This window comes from Pyxicephalus adspersus, chromosome 2, assembly GCF_032062135.1.
Source record: "Pyxicephalus adspersus chromosome 2, UCB_Pads_2.0, whole genome shotgun sequence".
Lineage (NCBI taxonomy): Eukaryota > Metazoa > Chordata > Amphibia > Anura > Pyxicephalidae > Pyxicephalus > Pyxicephalus adspersus.
In genome coordinates, this window is record NC_092859.1 from 138,557,471 (window position 1) to 138,573,777 (window position 16,307).

The 16,307-nt window shown below is 36.7% G+C and overlaps 1 protein-coding gene across 1 annotated transcript in view; it reads left to right on the forward strand.

Moving 5' to 3' along the window:
- Nucleotides 1–15,111, forward strand: part of IGDCC3 (immunoglobulin superfamily DCC subclass member 3) — a 23,289-nt gene extending 8,178 nt beyond the window's left edge. The window contains exons 4-7 of the mRNA XM_072402622.1: nt 1,700–1,804; nt 2,099–2,237; nt 7,087–7,285; nt 9,674–15,111. Of these exons, the coding sequence (XP_072258723.1) occupies nt 1,700–1,804; nt 2,099–2,237; nt 7,087–7,285; nt 9,674–9,805 (575 nt within the window). The 3' untranslated portion in view covers nt 9,806–15,111. The remainder of the gene's footprint in view (nt 1–1,699; nt 1,805–2,098; nt 2,238–7,086; nt 7,286–9,673) is intronic.
- Nucleotides 15,112–16,307: the final 1,196 nt, after the last annotated feature.

Below are 16,307 nucleotides of genomic sequence, written 5' to 3' on the forward strand. Positions count from 1 at the left end.
AAATACCTTTATATATTATATGAAGATTTCTTTGTATTGGACTCATTACAGCTATTTTGTATTGAATCCAATACAAAATTATAAAATTATTTGAATTTCCTGCCGCTCTTTCCGCCCGCACCGACGCATGCACCAACGTCACCCGGAGAACGTCTATTCTGTCGCCGGTGGAAGATTGAGGAAAAAAGAGGTGTCCTGAGGACCTGCAGGGACCAGCAGGACACCGGGGGACACCAGCAGAACAGGGTATGTGTTTTTTTTATGTTTTTAGCGACCGAGTACCGCTTTTAGCATGTATACTACTAGAGGGGTTAAAGAATGCTTCTAGGAGGTATCTTTTAAATTTATTTCATCCAAAATTTGCTGTACATCCTCAAGTGTAAACTTAATTTTTTTAACTTCAAAATGCTGTTCGAAAAAGAATCCTGGTTTATACTCGGGTGACACCCAGTGGTATGTCCTGGAAATGCATTTGTCTCTAGTTTGACAGATCAGACCTGTCAAAGATATGCTGTTTGTTAGTACTTTACATGAGGGCACAGCACCATCTACTGGTGGACAGCAGCCATGTAGATCCATTAAGATCCTGATAGTAAGATTGACAGTCTTGGCGAATTTCCCTTGTCAGCAGTTGTGTAGAGTTCCTTCCTTTCCAACTACACACTGGTTACAAAGCTCCATATTGCAAATTCACCAAAACATTTTTTACTATCAGAACGTTAATGCTATGAAAGTCATAGATTGTAAATCTTCAGAAACTTGGAACAACGATATAGCATTCTCACCATGTCCCCTGAGGAAGCCTAACGGTGAAATGCATCAGAATTGAGACGTTTGCGCAATTGTTTATAATTTACCTAGCTGCCTCTGTATAGAGGTTAGGCACAATCTCCCAGGGAAATATAACATCCACATTATTTGTAACCTGCTGCTTTCACTATTGTCTTTTTTTAATCCACAGTGGAGGATCATTTAAAACATTGTATGACATTTCAATACATGTTCACATTTTTGCCAACAAACTCCAGTTTTTTCTGTCATTTTTTTAAATAATATGCAAAATATTAGCTTTTTTCAACAAAAGGCTAATTTTATGGGAACACCTGGTTTTATTGATTTTAAATGGTGGTAAATGAAGTGGTTTACTTTTTTTTTGTATTGCTGATTAGATATAAGTTGATTACAAAATTAACCAAAACATTCAGATTACATTTTTTAAATCAATAATCCCTGATATTTAGGCTAAATCTGCTAATTTGCTTATTGTGGAGATCCAAAGTCTGCAGCCATTTGTATAGCACAATGTTTATAAAAGTGGGAACAGGCTTTGTTTTCTGGTGGAAAGGGTTCTAAATCATGGGAGAATGGAAGTACTCTAATGCCTCCAATTTGGCCATCAGAAGCAATATTTTCTTGAATGGGCTATTTACTATTTTACTATTTTTTAATTGCAATTTTTTCAGCTGCATTTAGCCACCTCTAAAAGCTGCTTTTTATGCTGATCCAATGGCTTTATTTTTCAGTCAATAACCCAGGGGAAGTATGCAGGAAGTTCTGACTTCTTTTGATTTTTGTTGCATAATTGTTCAGGTTTAGTGCTATGTTTTAGGTATTATAGGATGGTTTTGATGGTGGTGAAAATTCTTGTCTTCTTGGCTTGAACTTAACTCTGATGTTCTTTGTCATGTTTTGTGCTTAGATCCCCTGGTGGTCTATGAGGTGAAGTTGCTGGCATATAATCAGCATGGGGATGGAAATTCAACAGTTCGTTTTGTATCTTTGAAAGAGGCATCTGCCCGAGCAGGTAAATGTTTAAAATACTTCCCACCTTTCCTGATTTCTCTTCTTACTTGCAACCAATTTACCAAGCCTTGGAAGGCCAGCTGTCCAAACTTCTTATACAAAACTAGTGGCGGTCAGATAGTTCTGATCAGAGCTCGGATTGGAGCTATTACCAACCAATTTCAGCTTCTAAGCTCTAGTTCTGAGGTTGGATTTTCCGTGTACAGGCAAAGGTTTCTCGGCCAAATTAATTCTGTAGTACACCCTGCTGTTATTTGATATTGTTCTGACATTGTGCTTTGTTTTTTCTACAAAGTACTGAATCCATCCTGTAACTGCGTGATTGATGAGCAAAGGGCCAAATCCTCAGCCACCGGTATCATCATTGGAATCCATATTGGTGTCACCTGTATCATTTTTTGCATCCTGTTTCTTATGTTTGGATATCGCGGAAGGTAAGACAAACATAGAATTTTTACTTTACATAAAAGGGTAGACAACTAATAATTAAAAAAAAAAGAGTGCAGGAGCCCTATCGTCAAAAGGGGAAAAAAGCCGATCTCACTCATGCACAGTGGGATCGGCAAGTTTTTTTCCCAAACTATGTCACCCGATCACGCGCCTGGGTTAGGTGTTATAGGAAGAAGAACCAGGAAGAAGATGAGAAGATGGTCGCACCGGCCCAAAGACGGATACCGGGACAATGCTGGACCGGGTAGAAGAAACCTCCGGACTGATTGACTGCTCTGCGGGATTGAAGGTAAGCGTATTTTTTTGAGTACTTTTGAGTTTACTTCCTCTTTAAGCATTTTAATGAAAAACAATGAAAAGCAGTATATGTGAACACAATAAAAAAAAATCAAATTCAGTTTTTACCAAAAAAGTTCATATGGGAAGACATTGAAATCTGCAGCTTCTGCAGGGTCTTTTAGGTAAGTTGAAACCTTGTTTTACTATATTAACTCGCCCCTATAACATATGACACATAAGATACTTACTAAACAATTTCATTTTAATGGTAGGCCTTCAATCCCTGTGGCTGTTGTTGGAAAAACAACTGATAGGTTTGAAAATTGGTAATTATGGTTTCCTCTCGTTACAGCGGCTCTTAGCTCCTCTCTTTTCCAATGACATCTAATATATATCTGTAAGATCAAATGGAGAACTCTGCAGATAGCTTGACCTGAGATGAGTGACCTGTTAAAGCTTGAGGGTGGTCAGATTGCCATCTCAAGTCCTTAGCAAGTTGAAAATGTATCCGTACTGAGGTTACTCATACTAAATAACACTCAGATGCCATATTCTCAGATGTTCTGCTTCATATCTTAAAGTCAGTGCTTGACCCTAGATTATATACCTTGGTATTTCCATTGCAGAATTTAGGGCTTCTGTGATCTCTTGAAGAATAATTGAGAAACGCTGCCATGGTCATTTTATCTGTTTATGACCTTTCTTCCAGATGATAGTCACTATATGGTCTGTCATAAACATCTCTCTATTAAAATAAAATATTGCATCAGAATTCTTTCTGCATCTAAAGCCTAAAATAGAAATTCCATGCAGACTCCAATTACTGTTTTATCTATATTTTATTTTTGTCAGCAAATGGAGTCTTATATGGTATTGGATGGAAGATGTGCCCTTGAAAATAATTTATTGGCTGGTTTGAGTAGTTAAAAAATTAAACTGTTGAATATTATAGTAAAAAAGAATCCCAACCAGCTGTATGAAATATAAAACTTTAGAAATGAAATAGTATTGGCTGTATATAGTGGAGCATGTGCCAGGAGTCTCTGGAGGACCAGTACAGTTCTGGGGAAAATGAAAAGAGCACATATGCTCCACCATATGTTATGATGTTGATGGGATGGTAGAAAAAGTTAATCAAGGTCAGGAAAAGGTAGGGCTTTACAGTAATAAAGGGACTTTCGCAAATATGTCCCTGAATATACAGTAGTCAATTTAGGAGCTCTGAAATAAAGCCCAAGTGACATAAATAGTGCATGTGTAGCACATAAAAAATATCCTGCTGAGTAAGTGTGGCCCTTTAATTCTGTGATTGACTTAACTAAAGTTCATTGTATTTTTATATTGCGCTCTTTTATGAGATATTATTCAATGTTCTTTGTTATTGGCAAATTTATGGTGTTGTAAAAATGTATTTATTTGATTAAGAAATTATACAAGTGTAACAAAACAAAGGAGTTGCTATCCCAAAAGAAGTATTATGTATTATAGGTAGAAAAGGGATAAAGGTTTATGAAAGTGACAATCTATAGAGCAAACAAACATATTATTAATAAAGCTTCCAGATAAAAGTTGAAGGATCCTCCCCTCCTCCTGTATCACTGTCTGTATGGGTCTGTCATTTGCATCCTCTATTTATTGTACAGCGCTGTGTAATTTGTCAGCTCTATACAAATCCTGTGTATTATTATTATTAATATTAATAATAATAAGTGGAAAATAGATGTGTTCCTTTTTTTAAATGTTTTCACATTTAAGATTTACCCTAACTTTTACTCAAAATCCACATATTTTTTACATTGAATTCATTAAAAAAAATATGTAATTTACAAGTAAGGTTAAGTCTATACTGTTTTTTAGAGTCATCCCTCCTGGGGTTTCCTAGATCGGGTTCTGCGTCCTCCTGTAACTATCTTCTTTCCTGTTCTTCCGCCTTTTGCCTACATCACCTGATCTCGAGCTCCACAGGTGTGAGGTTGAGTGACATAGCGTGCTGTAAATGGGAAACTTCACAAGCGTGACATTGGCAATTTTTTCCCCATTGAAGAAAAAGCTTCTTCTGCGCATGTTTGAGATTGGGCATGCTCAGAAGTAGCAGCCAGAAGCCTCCTGGGATAGATGGGTATCCTAGTAGGCTGTGCGCCGCAACAATAAAGACAGAGGGGGAGGGGCTTTACCCTTCTTTTTTTTAACCCCCCCCCCCCCCAAAAAAAAAAAAAAAAAAAAAAAAAAAAGATAATTTTTACCTAACATAGAGGGGTTGTCTATCCCTATAGTAAACATTCTGGTGATAGGCCCACTTTAAATACTTATAAAGCCCATACAGCTTTTGTTTGCATTTTAAAGTGTTAATAAAGTCATTTTAAACCAAGATATGTGGCAAACAGGAGTTAAAAAAGAATACATGCCTCCCAAATGTCTCCCAATGCCCCAAAACACCCCAAAAGCCCCAATAATGCCTAAAAGAGCCCATGTTAATGGAAGTAATTAAAGTGATTTTTCGTGTTTTTGGGCATTTGAAAGGCATTTTTGGACATTTTTAACTCTTTCAAGATGTTGCAGGATGGGTTTTCTTTACAGCCTTTCCAGAAAAAGCTCTGGTGTGGACTTGCCCATTGGAATGGAAATTTCAAACATGGGCATTTAAACACTCATGGTAAACACTGAGGAAATAGTCTGTGTAGCCAAAGGTTGATTCACATATTATCTTATTGAATGCTTTGTAAAAATGTGTACTTTTTGGGTAATTTGGATAAGTTGGGTGAATCATGGGTAAAAATGTAAATAAACCCCAAAATATATACATTTTTGGAACAAGGGCTCTTTGTAGAGATAAACCATGAATCATTTGTTTATCGAAGATGAAATGCATTTTTTATTAAATGAAAATCTTCAAAAAAACAAGCAATATATATTTATCAGAAATTTGGTGTGAAAGGTGCAAAAGTCTGAGGTTAGTGAGACACTCCAGAACAGTAAGTTTACATGCAGTATGGGGTTGTCAATCCTCTCCCAAAGATTAAGTGAACTGAAAATGTTCGAGTTTCTTCCCTCATTCATTTGAGAATTTTGGTATATCATATACCATTTTTTGCGTGCTTCACTCTTGCAATGTTTCATTTTCATTTGCCCAACATAATTCTTTATTGAGAAGCATTTGTGCTCAATGATGTATATATGAAATTTATTGATGCACAAGAGAATATATCTTAGATTTAGTTGAACTATCATCAGTTTGGTATTTGTGTTTGGACAGCTCCTGGATTAACCATTAAAGTATAAATGTGACCATATTCTTAAAAAAATGGGTAGCATGGGAAGAGATTTTTGGAGCGGATTTTGGAAGGCTGTGTGTTTTGTGAATGGTCCAGTGGGGATGGCATTGGAGATATCACACTGGCACCAGTGTCCAGTCAATGTGCAGCAGTGTTGGCAACAAGCCACAATATTGGAGAGAATTAACAGAACACTTTTTAAACAAAGCAATCAATGTTTCACTTCAAAACTGTAGTAAAGACCTCCTTTAAAATCAGATTCAATTTTCATTCCAAGTGTGGCTTTATTTTATTACTGCTGTACTCAACTTTAATAATAAAACAAAAATCAGTCCAGCCTACTTCTGCAGGATAAATTGCTAAAGTTTAAAACATTTTGTTTAGAATCATATAAGATAATAGATCAGCCAATCTTAACCAGGGTTTTTAGAACTCCAGGGTTCCTTTAGAGATTACTAGAGGTATTGTGGCTGATCCCTGTACTGTGGCTCATTGACGTCCCATTTGATGATGCCTACATACTTCTGGTGCAAACACCACTTGGTAGAGCCATCTTACTGACTCTACTGGTGTTTGTAGTTGTCTATAGGGATGAGCAAGAATGCCCCCGGAATTTTCACGAAAATTTCCCCGAACTTGAGATGGTTTCGTGAAATTTTTGCAAACCGTTTTCGCCAAACTATCGGAAGCTCTAGGAAATTTTAACAGGAGGATTCACAGGGAACCCTCCTGTTTGCGATCCCTGGGGCACTAGAGGTTAATTAAGCTCCAGTGCCGGGGATCGCACACCCTTCTCAATGAATGCAGCCGCATCGGGCCCCATTCATTAAGAAGATGTGTGATCCCTGGCACTAGAGGTTAATCAACCCCTAATCCCCGGGTTATTCTCAATGAATGCGGCCACCTTGGCCCCCATTCATTGAGATTATACCCGGCTCTAGAGGTAATTAGCCTCTAGTGCCGGGGATCGCACACTTAAAAAAAATTCTACCTTGTTTGGCGAATTTACCCTGGCCGTTCTCTCTTAAAGTTCAGTAAGCGGGAACGGCCGAGTTCGCTGCAAGATCGAGTTTTAAAAACTCGCTGATCACTAGTTGTCTATAAAGGTGGTTTTCTAGGTCAGGGTGGGGATTTTTCCCACTAAACTCCAAACTATTTAGGACCTTAATTAAAATACAGTTTATTGGTTATGTATATTCTGGATGAACCTGTGCAGAATTAGGGTGGGATTTGATATGGTCTTGTAACAAACTCTCTGAAGTTTTTCCTCTCTTCTTATCAGGCTCATGAAATGTAAAGCTGCACAGGACCCGATCTCAGCTCCTCAAGGACCTGGAGGTATTAATGTCAGACTTTCAGATCGAGCAGGTCACAATGGCGATACTTTAAGAGATGGTGAAATTCCAGACACCAAGGGCAAAGTCAGTGAACTCAGAGAGATGGAACATTTATTTCATTACTCACCTTCTCATCGAAATGGGGTAAGACTCATTTATATGGGGCTGAAATTTATATGGGATATTAATAATAAACATGTTATTGTATGTGTATCCTGTGCTGCAGTGTTATGTGTTGGCCTCTTCTGCTATGATTTATGTTGCTTTACTCTGTTTCAACATTTTGCCAACTATTTATAGTTTTTTATATTAATGTATCTTTTTTATGCATCTCTGTTTGTTCAGCATTTAAACTGAAAATGCAGAACCAAGTACAAAAAGATCCAAATACATCTTTTAGCTATATTTTATTACAACTGCACTCCATTCTCATACATATATATTTATTTATTAAATTGGTAAGGAAAAGAAAAACAACTGCGTAACTTGCAAGAAAACTTACTATTACTATTCAGATGTTGGGGTATTTTAAGGATTCAACAGGACATTTGCCCATTTTCTGTCCAAGAATCAACTTTCCACATTATATCCAGTTATTATTGGCTTTCACTCATTATCAATCAAGAATCACACCAAAAAATTGCTAAGGTTCATCTATGTTAAAATTAAATTCTTATTGCCAAGGTACTGGTATATTCTGATGCCACTTGCAAATATCAATACATTTTATTTATACCACAATTCCAGTGGACTTTCAATGCACTTCTAAATCAACCACTTCAGATTTCTCTAAAAATATACAAAACAATATTAATTGACTCATTAAAAATAAAGGAGAGTACATCTTTCCGATTGCCACAAGTTTAATGTTGAATATTATTCAACGCGTTTCGTAAAGTCTGCTTCTTCAGGAAAAAAAACAAGACTGATATCACTACAATTACAACAGTACAAGTTCTGAATTATTTCCTTTATTGAAATATGCTTTCTTGTGCTATTTCTTCTATTTAAAACTGAATTGAGATTTGTTTTGAAAATTTCCCCAACTTTAGCCCATTTTACCTTGAACAATATTCAGGTTGTTCCCACACAGGCGTGTGAAAGGGAAGCTGGGATTGTTTTAAAAGTTCCGTGGTGCAATCAGGCAGGTAAGAGGGTTAATTGCAGAAAGGACGTCACCCGGCCCTTTCTGCAATACCCACCCGCCTTATCTTGTATTCTGCAATGTGGGACTTTAGTTCCACTTTAAAGTGCATTTTTCTTTGATGCCAAGGATTTGTAGCTCATAAGTAGTAGTGTTTTTATTACAGCCTTAGCAGATACATTATTTTTTAAATCAGTTAAAAAAATGTAAAAAAAAAATAAAATAAAAGTCATCAGTTACCTTATTCACTCAAAACACCACAAATTGTGGCAGATTTATTAAAGCTCTCTAAGGCTGGAGAAGATATACTTTATTCAGTTAAGCTGGGTGATTCAGAAAACCTGAAACAAATAAACACATTTGTTGGTATATGGTTTGTTTTTATTTTATATAAAATATGTCTTCAAGTTTGCAGTGTGTTTTTTTTTTCTAGAATTATATAATTATGTCTGGCAATGGGTAAGGAAAGTCCATCAAGATTCAAATATATTAATAATGACATTTATACGCTTTAAACCACAAACACTTTTCAAAAACATTTTTACAAGTGACATTAATTGTCCTAGTGGTGATGTGCTTATATACAGTTTCAGCACCATGGAAAGCAATCATCTGTATGTGAAAGAATGTATGTATCTTATTTACAAGATTTGCCCTAAACATTTCCAGCCAAAGGTGAAAAAAGGCTTCTACTGAACCATAAGGATCTGATTTACATGTTTTGTCTGGCCAGTGTTATGTTATACTTGGAATCCTGCCCTAAAATGCTGGGTGAATCCTGTTGATTCTTATTTGGGTGATTCGAGTTTAATGTTTCAGTTGATAGGTGGGGAATTGGGTGATGTTTGTGCCCTTTATGATTTAGCAAATTAACTAATATCAGTATTCTCCCCAGATTTTTTTCAAGCTGGGTGGGGAGAAGGTATAGGCAGGTAGCAGCCTCTGTATTTTTCAGTAATCTCTCAAAAACATTCAGGTGGTTACTGAAAAGTGCCGAGTGGTGCACACAGCTAAAAGGGGCTGGAGAGAACATTGTAAACCTATGTGATTAAAAATCAATTTGTAATTTAATTTAAATCTAGTCAATGAAAAATATGTTAATTAATATTATTATTTATTATTGGTAAAAAGGATTTTTATAGCGGCAACATATTACGCAGTGCTGTACAATAAATAGAAAGAACATTATGAGCTCTATGTTTTAAAATGTGTATCAGAAAAACATTTTTCTCTCTAAGCCGCCAATCAGCTAATGAGTTCCCTAGCTAGGGAGGTTAGAACATGGACAGAAGGGAGCGATTGGCTGTTACTTTGAAAAATTTAAATTGTCAGGCATTTTTTTTTTTTTATGTAAGCACTTACTTTTTACTTACTTTTTTCTTTTTTAGAAACAGTCTGTTCCGTCTTGTCCATTGGATGAAACATTGGTTTCCACCATCACTCCAGATGAAATCAGCTTTACGGAAGAGGATCCTCCAGGTCACCTTTCACCAAACCTTACAACCACAAGCAAGGACTGAGCCTTCAATCTTTCTCTAAAGCCGGTCCTGATTCTTTGCTACTCTTGTCAGCCTAGTCTGATCGAGCTTTTTTACACAATCTCAGGTCTCCATTTTCCAAACCCCCGTGATCCCTTTATATCCTTTTGATAGAATTTTTGTACTTTTTTATTATTATATGTAAGAACGAGGCACTTATAGACTGTTACTCTCCAGAGACTGTGCACAGTCGTCTCTTTTTCAATCGCTACATGGAAATTCCCTGGTTAAAGCCCTCCGGCTGCAGGACTTACAGGTTTTATGGAGAACTTTACTCATTTCATGTCACTACCCACTGATAATTCTGAGCTCCTTTTTTGTAATGTTGATGATTGTTAAGGCTCCTGGGAATATCCCAGGGATGTCTGCTGCTCTTGTAGCTTGGTTGGACTTTTAATATTTCATTTTTTTTGTAGTTTTCATCCATTTTTGTTTTTCTATTTTGACTTGTTATAAGACGGATATAGACTGTAACAAGAGTCCGAATGCAGAGGTCATTCACCAAACCTACCTCAACCGGGATGAATGTTTTCAAGTGTGATCTGTCTGTCTATTATTCTTGATTTCCTTATATATGTCCAACATGGATATGTTCCCTGGCAGTGGATGTTTATTATTTAGTTTTTTTTTTTTAATTTGGGTATTTTAAGGGAAAAATTTTGCATAAATAGCTCAGTCTGTCTAAGTGAGCCACCTAATGAGGAATATGTGGTCTACATGTCTGAAAATCCAGTGAAAAGAATTTTAAACTCCAAACTATATAATTACAAACCATTGCCCAAATTTTATTTCAGGCCAAGCCCTATTCTATTCGCATTCTAAGCATTCTACTATACCTTTTGCCTTGTACATCCTTTATTGCCCAAAGTTCTAAACATGCAAAATATTATTGACTGTTTTATTATTATATTATGCTTTAGTCTCAAAATTTTCTTTAGGTGGTTACCCATGCTACCCTTTACTAAATTTCTGAGCTGCCTAAATCTTTTTTAGTTGTAGATGGTGCTTATTGGTTGAATCATTTAGTAGCTTTCCATATATTTTAAAAACTCCCAAAGTGGGATCTCTAAGGTTCCTAGTTTTCTTTTCATTGACTAGATAAGGTTGTGAATCTTGCATAGATGATAGAGCTGTCTGTGCCCCACTAAGAAAATTTACCTCCAGTCCTTTTTTCTAGATACAATACTGAAGTGAGAGGAAAGTTCACCAAACGTTGTGGGAAACCCCACCTTTGTGCCTGATTTATTAAAGGTCTCCAAGGCTGGAGAGAATATATTTTCATCAGTGACGCTGGGAGATCCAGCAAATCTGAAATGGATCTGGTCCAGCATTCAAAACATTTGCTAGCAAATTGCAAATGACCAGGTTTGCTGGACCACCCAGCTTCACTTTATCCTATCCAGCCTTGGAGAGCTTTAATAAATCGGCACCTTTGAATTTGCTCTAGTATGTTCGGGTGACAACAAACAAAAATAAAAAATTAGGAACATCCCCTTAACAAGGAAGAAGACAGAAATATAAGCCTAAATAAGGTTCTATTCTTTTCACACTCCCAAATTATGACAATAATGTTGACTATAGGAACAAAGATTCCCAATCACCAAAATCGTATTAGAAAGGCACAGTGGTCCTTCCATAGCTTCTCTCTGTTCTATATGAAACATGTCAGAGCAGAAGAAGCAAGGGTCATCATCCCTTTCCTCCTTAGGTGGCTCCTTAAAATGTTAATGCTGTTTTGAGGTAACATTCCCTTCATTACAATGAATTACTTTGAAGTCCAATGTGATGCACTTCCAAACTTTGAACACACAATTGCTACCTCATTTTTTAATAGTTGTTTTATTTCTTTTGCTTTTGTAGAATTTGAGCTATGCGTATTGCTGATTTTTGCTTTGTAAGTGTGTGAGAGGTGTGTTGGAAGAGAATTATCATGGTGGTGACTATAATCTTTTCTCATCTTCTTTGTCTCTGGCACCAGTCTAAAGGGGAAGTATTGTCAATAGGTTTGGTTAACATTATATTTAAAAAGGGATTTTCTTTTATTGTAAATTACAAATAAATCCCTTTCTCTTAAGCTGCTCATAAGCTCATGATGGACACAGACATCTCAAAGAGGGTTTACTCCAACCACAAGGCACTCATCAAATCCCTATTGAAAGAAATGGGATTTTCATTTATCTCACAGTACTCATGGATAGAGAATAGGTCCACCCTAAAAGAATACTCTTGATTTGGATAGATAATAGATATTGTTTTATCATCCGCCAAAATCTTATAGCCCTGAGGAATTTGGGTAATGAAATATTCACACATAAAACACAATGGCCATTAGATTTAATTTTTCCATATATGAAAGTGTTGTAAAAGGAATTCCGCATAGATTATCAAGCTAGAGACCCTAGTAGTAAGGTAGGCCAGGGTCAAAATATCTGATTATTGGCAATCCATACCAGTAACTGACACTTAAGTTAAACTTTGCTTTTAAAAGCAAGTCTCAGCATATAGTGGAAATAGGTATTTGCCTTTTAGGCAACTGGTTCAACCAATAATCATCATGTAAAATAATTTCATCACAATTCAGATGGCAAAACTAAAAAAAAACAATACCCCCAATACATAATAGCTTTATGCAAATATATTATTACAACTCACAAATATGTGAATAAACATTTGCCTCTCTGCAAAAAAAAAAAAAACGTGGGGTGTCTGTCATTGTATAGACAAGCTATCTTCAATATCAGTCTACAAAGGCTCAACTTTTATTCCACTACTACAGAGAAGGTTGACTGTTTTATTACAATTATCTGATATTCTCGAAAGCCCCATAAGCATTTCACATACATACAGTATATACCTGATCTAATATAAAAGGTCCCCGTCCCTTTCCTGGCCTGCTGTCATGATGCCGTATTAAAATAACTCTGAAGGTCAGTTTTAGGCATGGTGGGAACAAAAGAGCAAGGCACCCATTTTTATGCAGGCTAAGGAATTTTGAATACATTTCTCAACTTAAACAAATCATCAATGGAAAGATACTTCTGCAAATTGTAGGCTTGCTAATTCTTTTGGCAGTGGTCCCCAACGTTTTGGGGCTCACGGACCACTAATCTCACGGACTCTGGACCGTGCATGCGCAGAGGGCCAGGTGTCACTCAAAGGGAAGAAACTTCCCCCCAGAGTGACATCATGATGCCAGAACTTACACACTCCAGAAACACAACCCGCCTGGTATGCGTGAGGGAGACATGGCCCGCAGCTCTGACTGGTGCGCCTACCCCTAAAGTGGGGTCCTTCTTCTAACCCCGCTGGGGGGGTGCACCGGCCGGAGCCGCAACCCACCTGTCAGACAGCCCACAGTGAATCTATCCTCCGGATTAGAGGTTGGGAACCCCTGCCTTATGGTACCAACATTAGAAAAAAGCATAAAGTGTACTCATTTTTCACGTTTTCTTAGAATCACACTGGCCGAGTATCAGTATTTCTGTTTAGGTGTATATTTTGTGCATACTGTATACAATACATATTTGTCATACAGAGGCATTGGGTCTGGTATGGACCAACAATGTGGTTTGTAAATATATCCAGCACCCAGCTTATTCCTCAAATTCATTTCTCAAATCTATTCTGTGTCTTCCCATTTAATACCCATGCTATATCATGATACCTTCTCTGTTACACTCAAATCTGTGATCTTTACCTAAAATTCTAACAATGCTATAAAATGCTGCTTACATAACTTCAGTTTTGTATAGAACTGTGATGTCTGTGATCCACAAAAACTGATTGAAAGAGAACAGATATTAAAAACAAATGCAGTGCCTTTTAATATTTTCCTTAGAATGCATCCCCCAGAAGTCTAAGGAGTGGTGCAAAACGTATATAACATATAATACTTCCTCTTAAAACTTTCCAGTGCAAATGACAAAAGAAGAAATCAGGCTAATTTATAACAACATGAGCAAAGACAACTAAATGGGATTTGGAGGTGTATTCCAGAGCAGCCAGATGCCAAAGGAAGCACACAATTGTCTGTTAATGGCAACATAACCACTTCTACGTCAGTTTTCTTTGTTTGCGTTTCCTATAAATATGCCACCGATCTGTGGGCCTCATGCATAAAACCAGCTAAAGGAAGAACATTTTCCTCAGGAAGCCATTTAGATTCTCTGTTTCATGTTTCGGGTGCAATTTGATTGGTTGCTCTGGGCAGCAAGAACTGTTCTTCTTCAATTTCTTTTTTTTTGCATGAGCCCCTGTCTGTTTTTATTATGACAGTGGAGACAACTGACTTGGAGTTTTGAATCATTCCTGTGGTTTTATATGTACAACTTTTTACTGTAAAGACTTTTTTTGTAAATTTGGTGCTGTATCTCAGCGGACAGCAAAATGGGCTAAAAAAAAGACACAAATGTGAAAAGTGTGACAACACATCTCTGTGGACCTCCCTTAGTGAAGGGATTAGTGTACCTTTGTTTTGTCAGTGCTAATATTGTGGACAAGAGTTGATGTACATAAGGTACTTATATAGACTTTTCTCACTTTGTTCATTTGCATGCATATACCCAAAATCTTAGTGTGCAGCAGATTGTTTTTGAGAAATCTGTGTGAACCAGCCCCTCTGTTTCTGCTGTGATTTGTAATATGTGGGAAAAGACATTATTATCATGTTTTTATATAAATATAATGGGAGTCTGTACTTGGCCTAAGCCGGACTTTACAAACTCGAAATGTACAAGTGAGCATGTGCATCGAAGAGGATTTCAACTGACTTGCTGATTTTTCCAGTGGTGGAACGTTGAATTTTTAGACTTTTGGTGTAAGTTACCTGCAGTGAGAGACTGTCTCTACGAAAAGACTCAACAGCAACCTATAATCTGTCCTCATTTTGTCACACATCACAGCAACCCTAATGTTCCTGATCAAGCCCATATGATTACCCTGTTCTTTACGTAAAGAAATGTCTTTATAGATAAGGAATAAACCTACTGACTGGACCTTTCTTGTTTAATGAAGTCATTTACATATGGAAAGTCATACAAAACAATAGAGAGGGTCAATGAGATGCAGAAAATTCAGCTTGAAACTGAGCCAATCGGGTTCGGCTAGCATACCTTCTGATTGGCTCAATTTCAAACCTCACGTTAGTGCAAGTTGCATTAAATTTGCAAAAAAATTAATTTTTGCTTTTCGTTGACCATCTATACAAAACATGTCTTGGGATCAAAGATTTTCTTTACCTATTTCTATGCATTTATTTATTTGTGTATTATATGGACAATTAAAGTATATCTTTAGGCAAAAAAACTATTGTTTTTTTTTAGATTTGGATACATTGGAACGACTTCGACCCTATGTCAGGTTTTTAATGCTAAAAGCAAAAATGTCAGGATACCCAATTAGGCAATTAAGTAGTAAGGCAATTGTAATATTCACATATAGAGTCCAGGGAAATGACAACTATTTTCACAGCCATTATCATTATCCCAACCATTTGTTATTGACAACTATTAACCCATAACAATTAAAACTTTATAGCAAACTATGCCTACCCATTAGGCAGTTTAAACAACAAAAGAAATGTACCCAACCTAACTGGGTAGTCATTGGGGTGGTAGGGTAACCACTGTGTCCTGTGAAGCCATCTGGTGAATGGTACACCAGTAAATCTTCTCATCCAAAACTGGCTGTGCTGACTTTTGCTTATGTTTTTGAACAATGCCACTGTTGTCAGACCCTGGATATGTTGGTGAACAACGTTGGTGGTGAGGTACAGTATTTTATTTTTTTTTTTATTTTTATTTAGGTTTTTAGTGGAATCTTTACTCCACTAATAGTAACCATTATCACTGAAAACAGTAACATTATCATTAGGAAAATAAGAGTTGTGCCCAAAACAAAAGCCATGGTGACAACTGTTTCACAGATGTCCCCCAATGCTTTGGAAGATGTCCTGTAACCTACTGTTGCATTTATGATACTGAAAGTGAACAGAAGTTTCCCAACTGTTAGTCAGAGAGCAAATATCATCCCAGCTCTAAATCATTGTATTTGGAATATTGGAACGCCAGTATGAAAAAAAGTAGTGATAAAAACTGTTAAATTAATATTTTGCAAATTCATTTTTCACAGTCTGCATAACTCAGTGTATTAATATTACATAGTATTTATATAGTCCTGACATAATACACAGTGCTTTACAAAGTCCATATTCACAATCTAATGTCCCTACCAAAGTCATATATCTTTAATACAGACTGCGGGAGGAAACCCATGCAATCACAGGGAGAATCTGCAAAAGCCATGTGTCCCTGCCAAGATTCAAACCTGGGACCTGGCCAGAATTCTAACCTCGGAGCCACCATACTGCCTTGTATGCTAGTATGACAAGGGTGTGTACTTTACCTATATTTTTTGTACAAAATTGCATCTCTCTCCCTTTTTAGTTGGGGGTATGCTGTACCATTGGTACATGTCACTAGATATT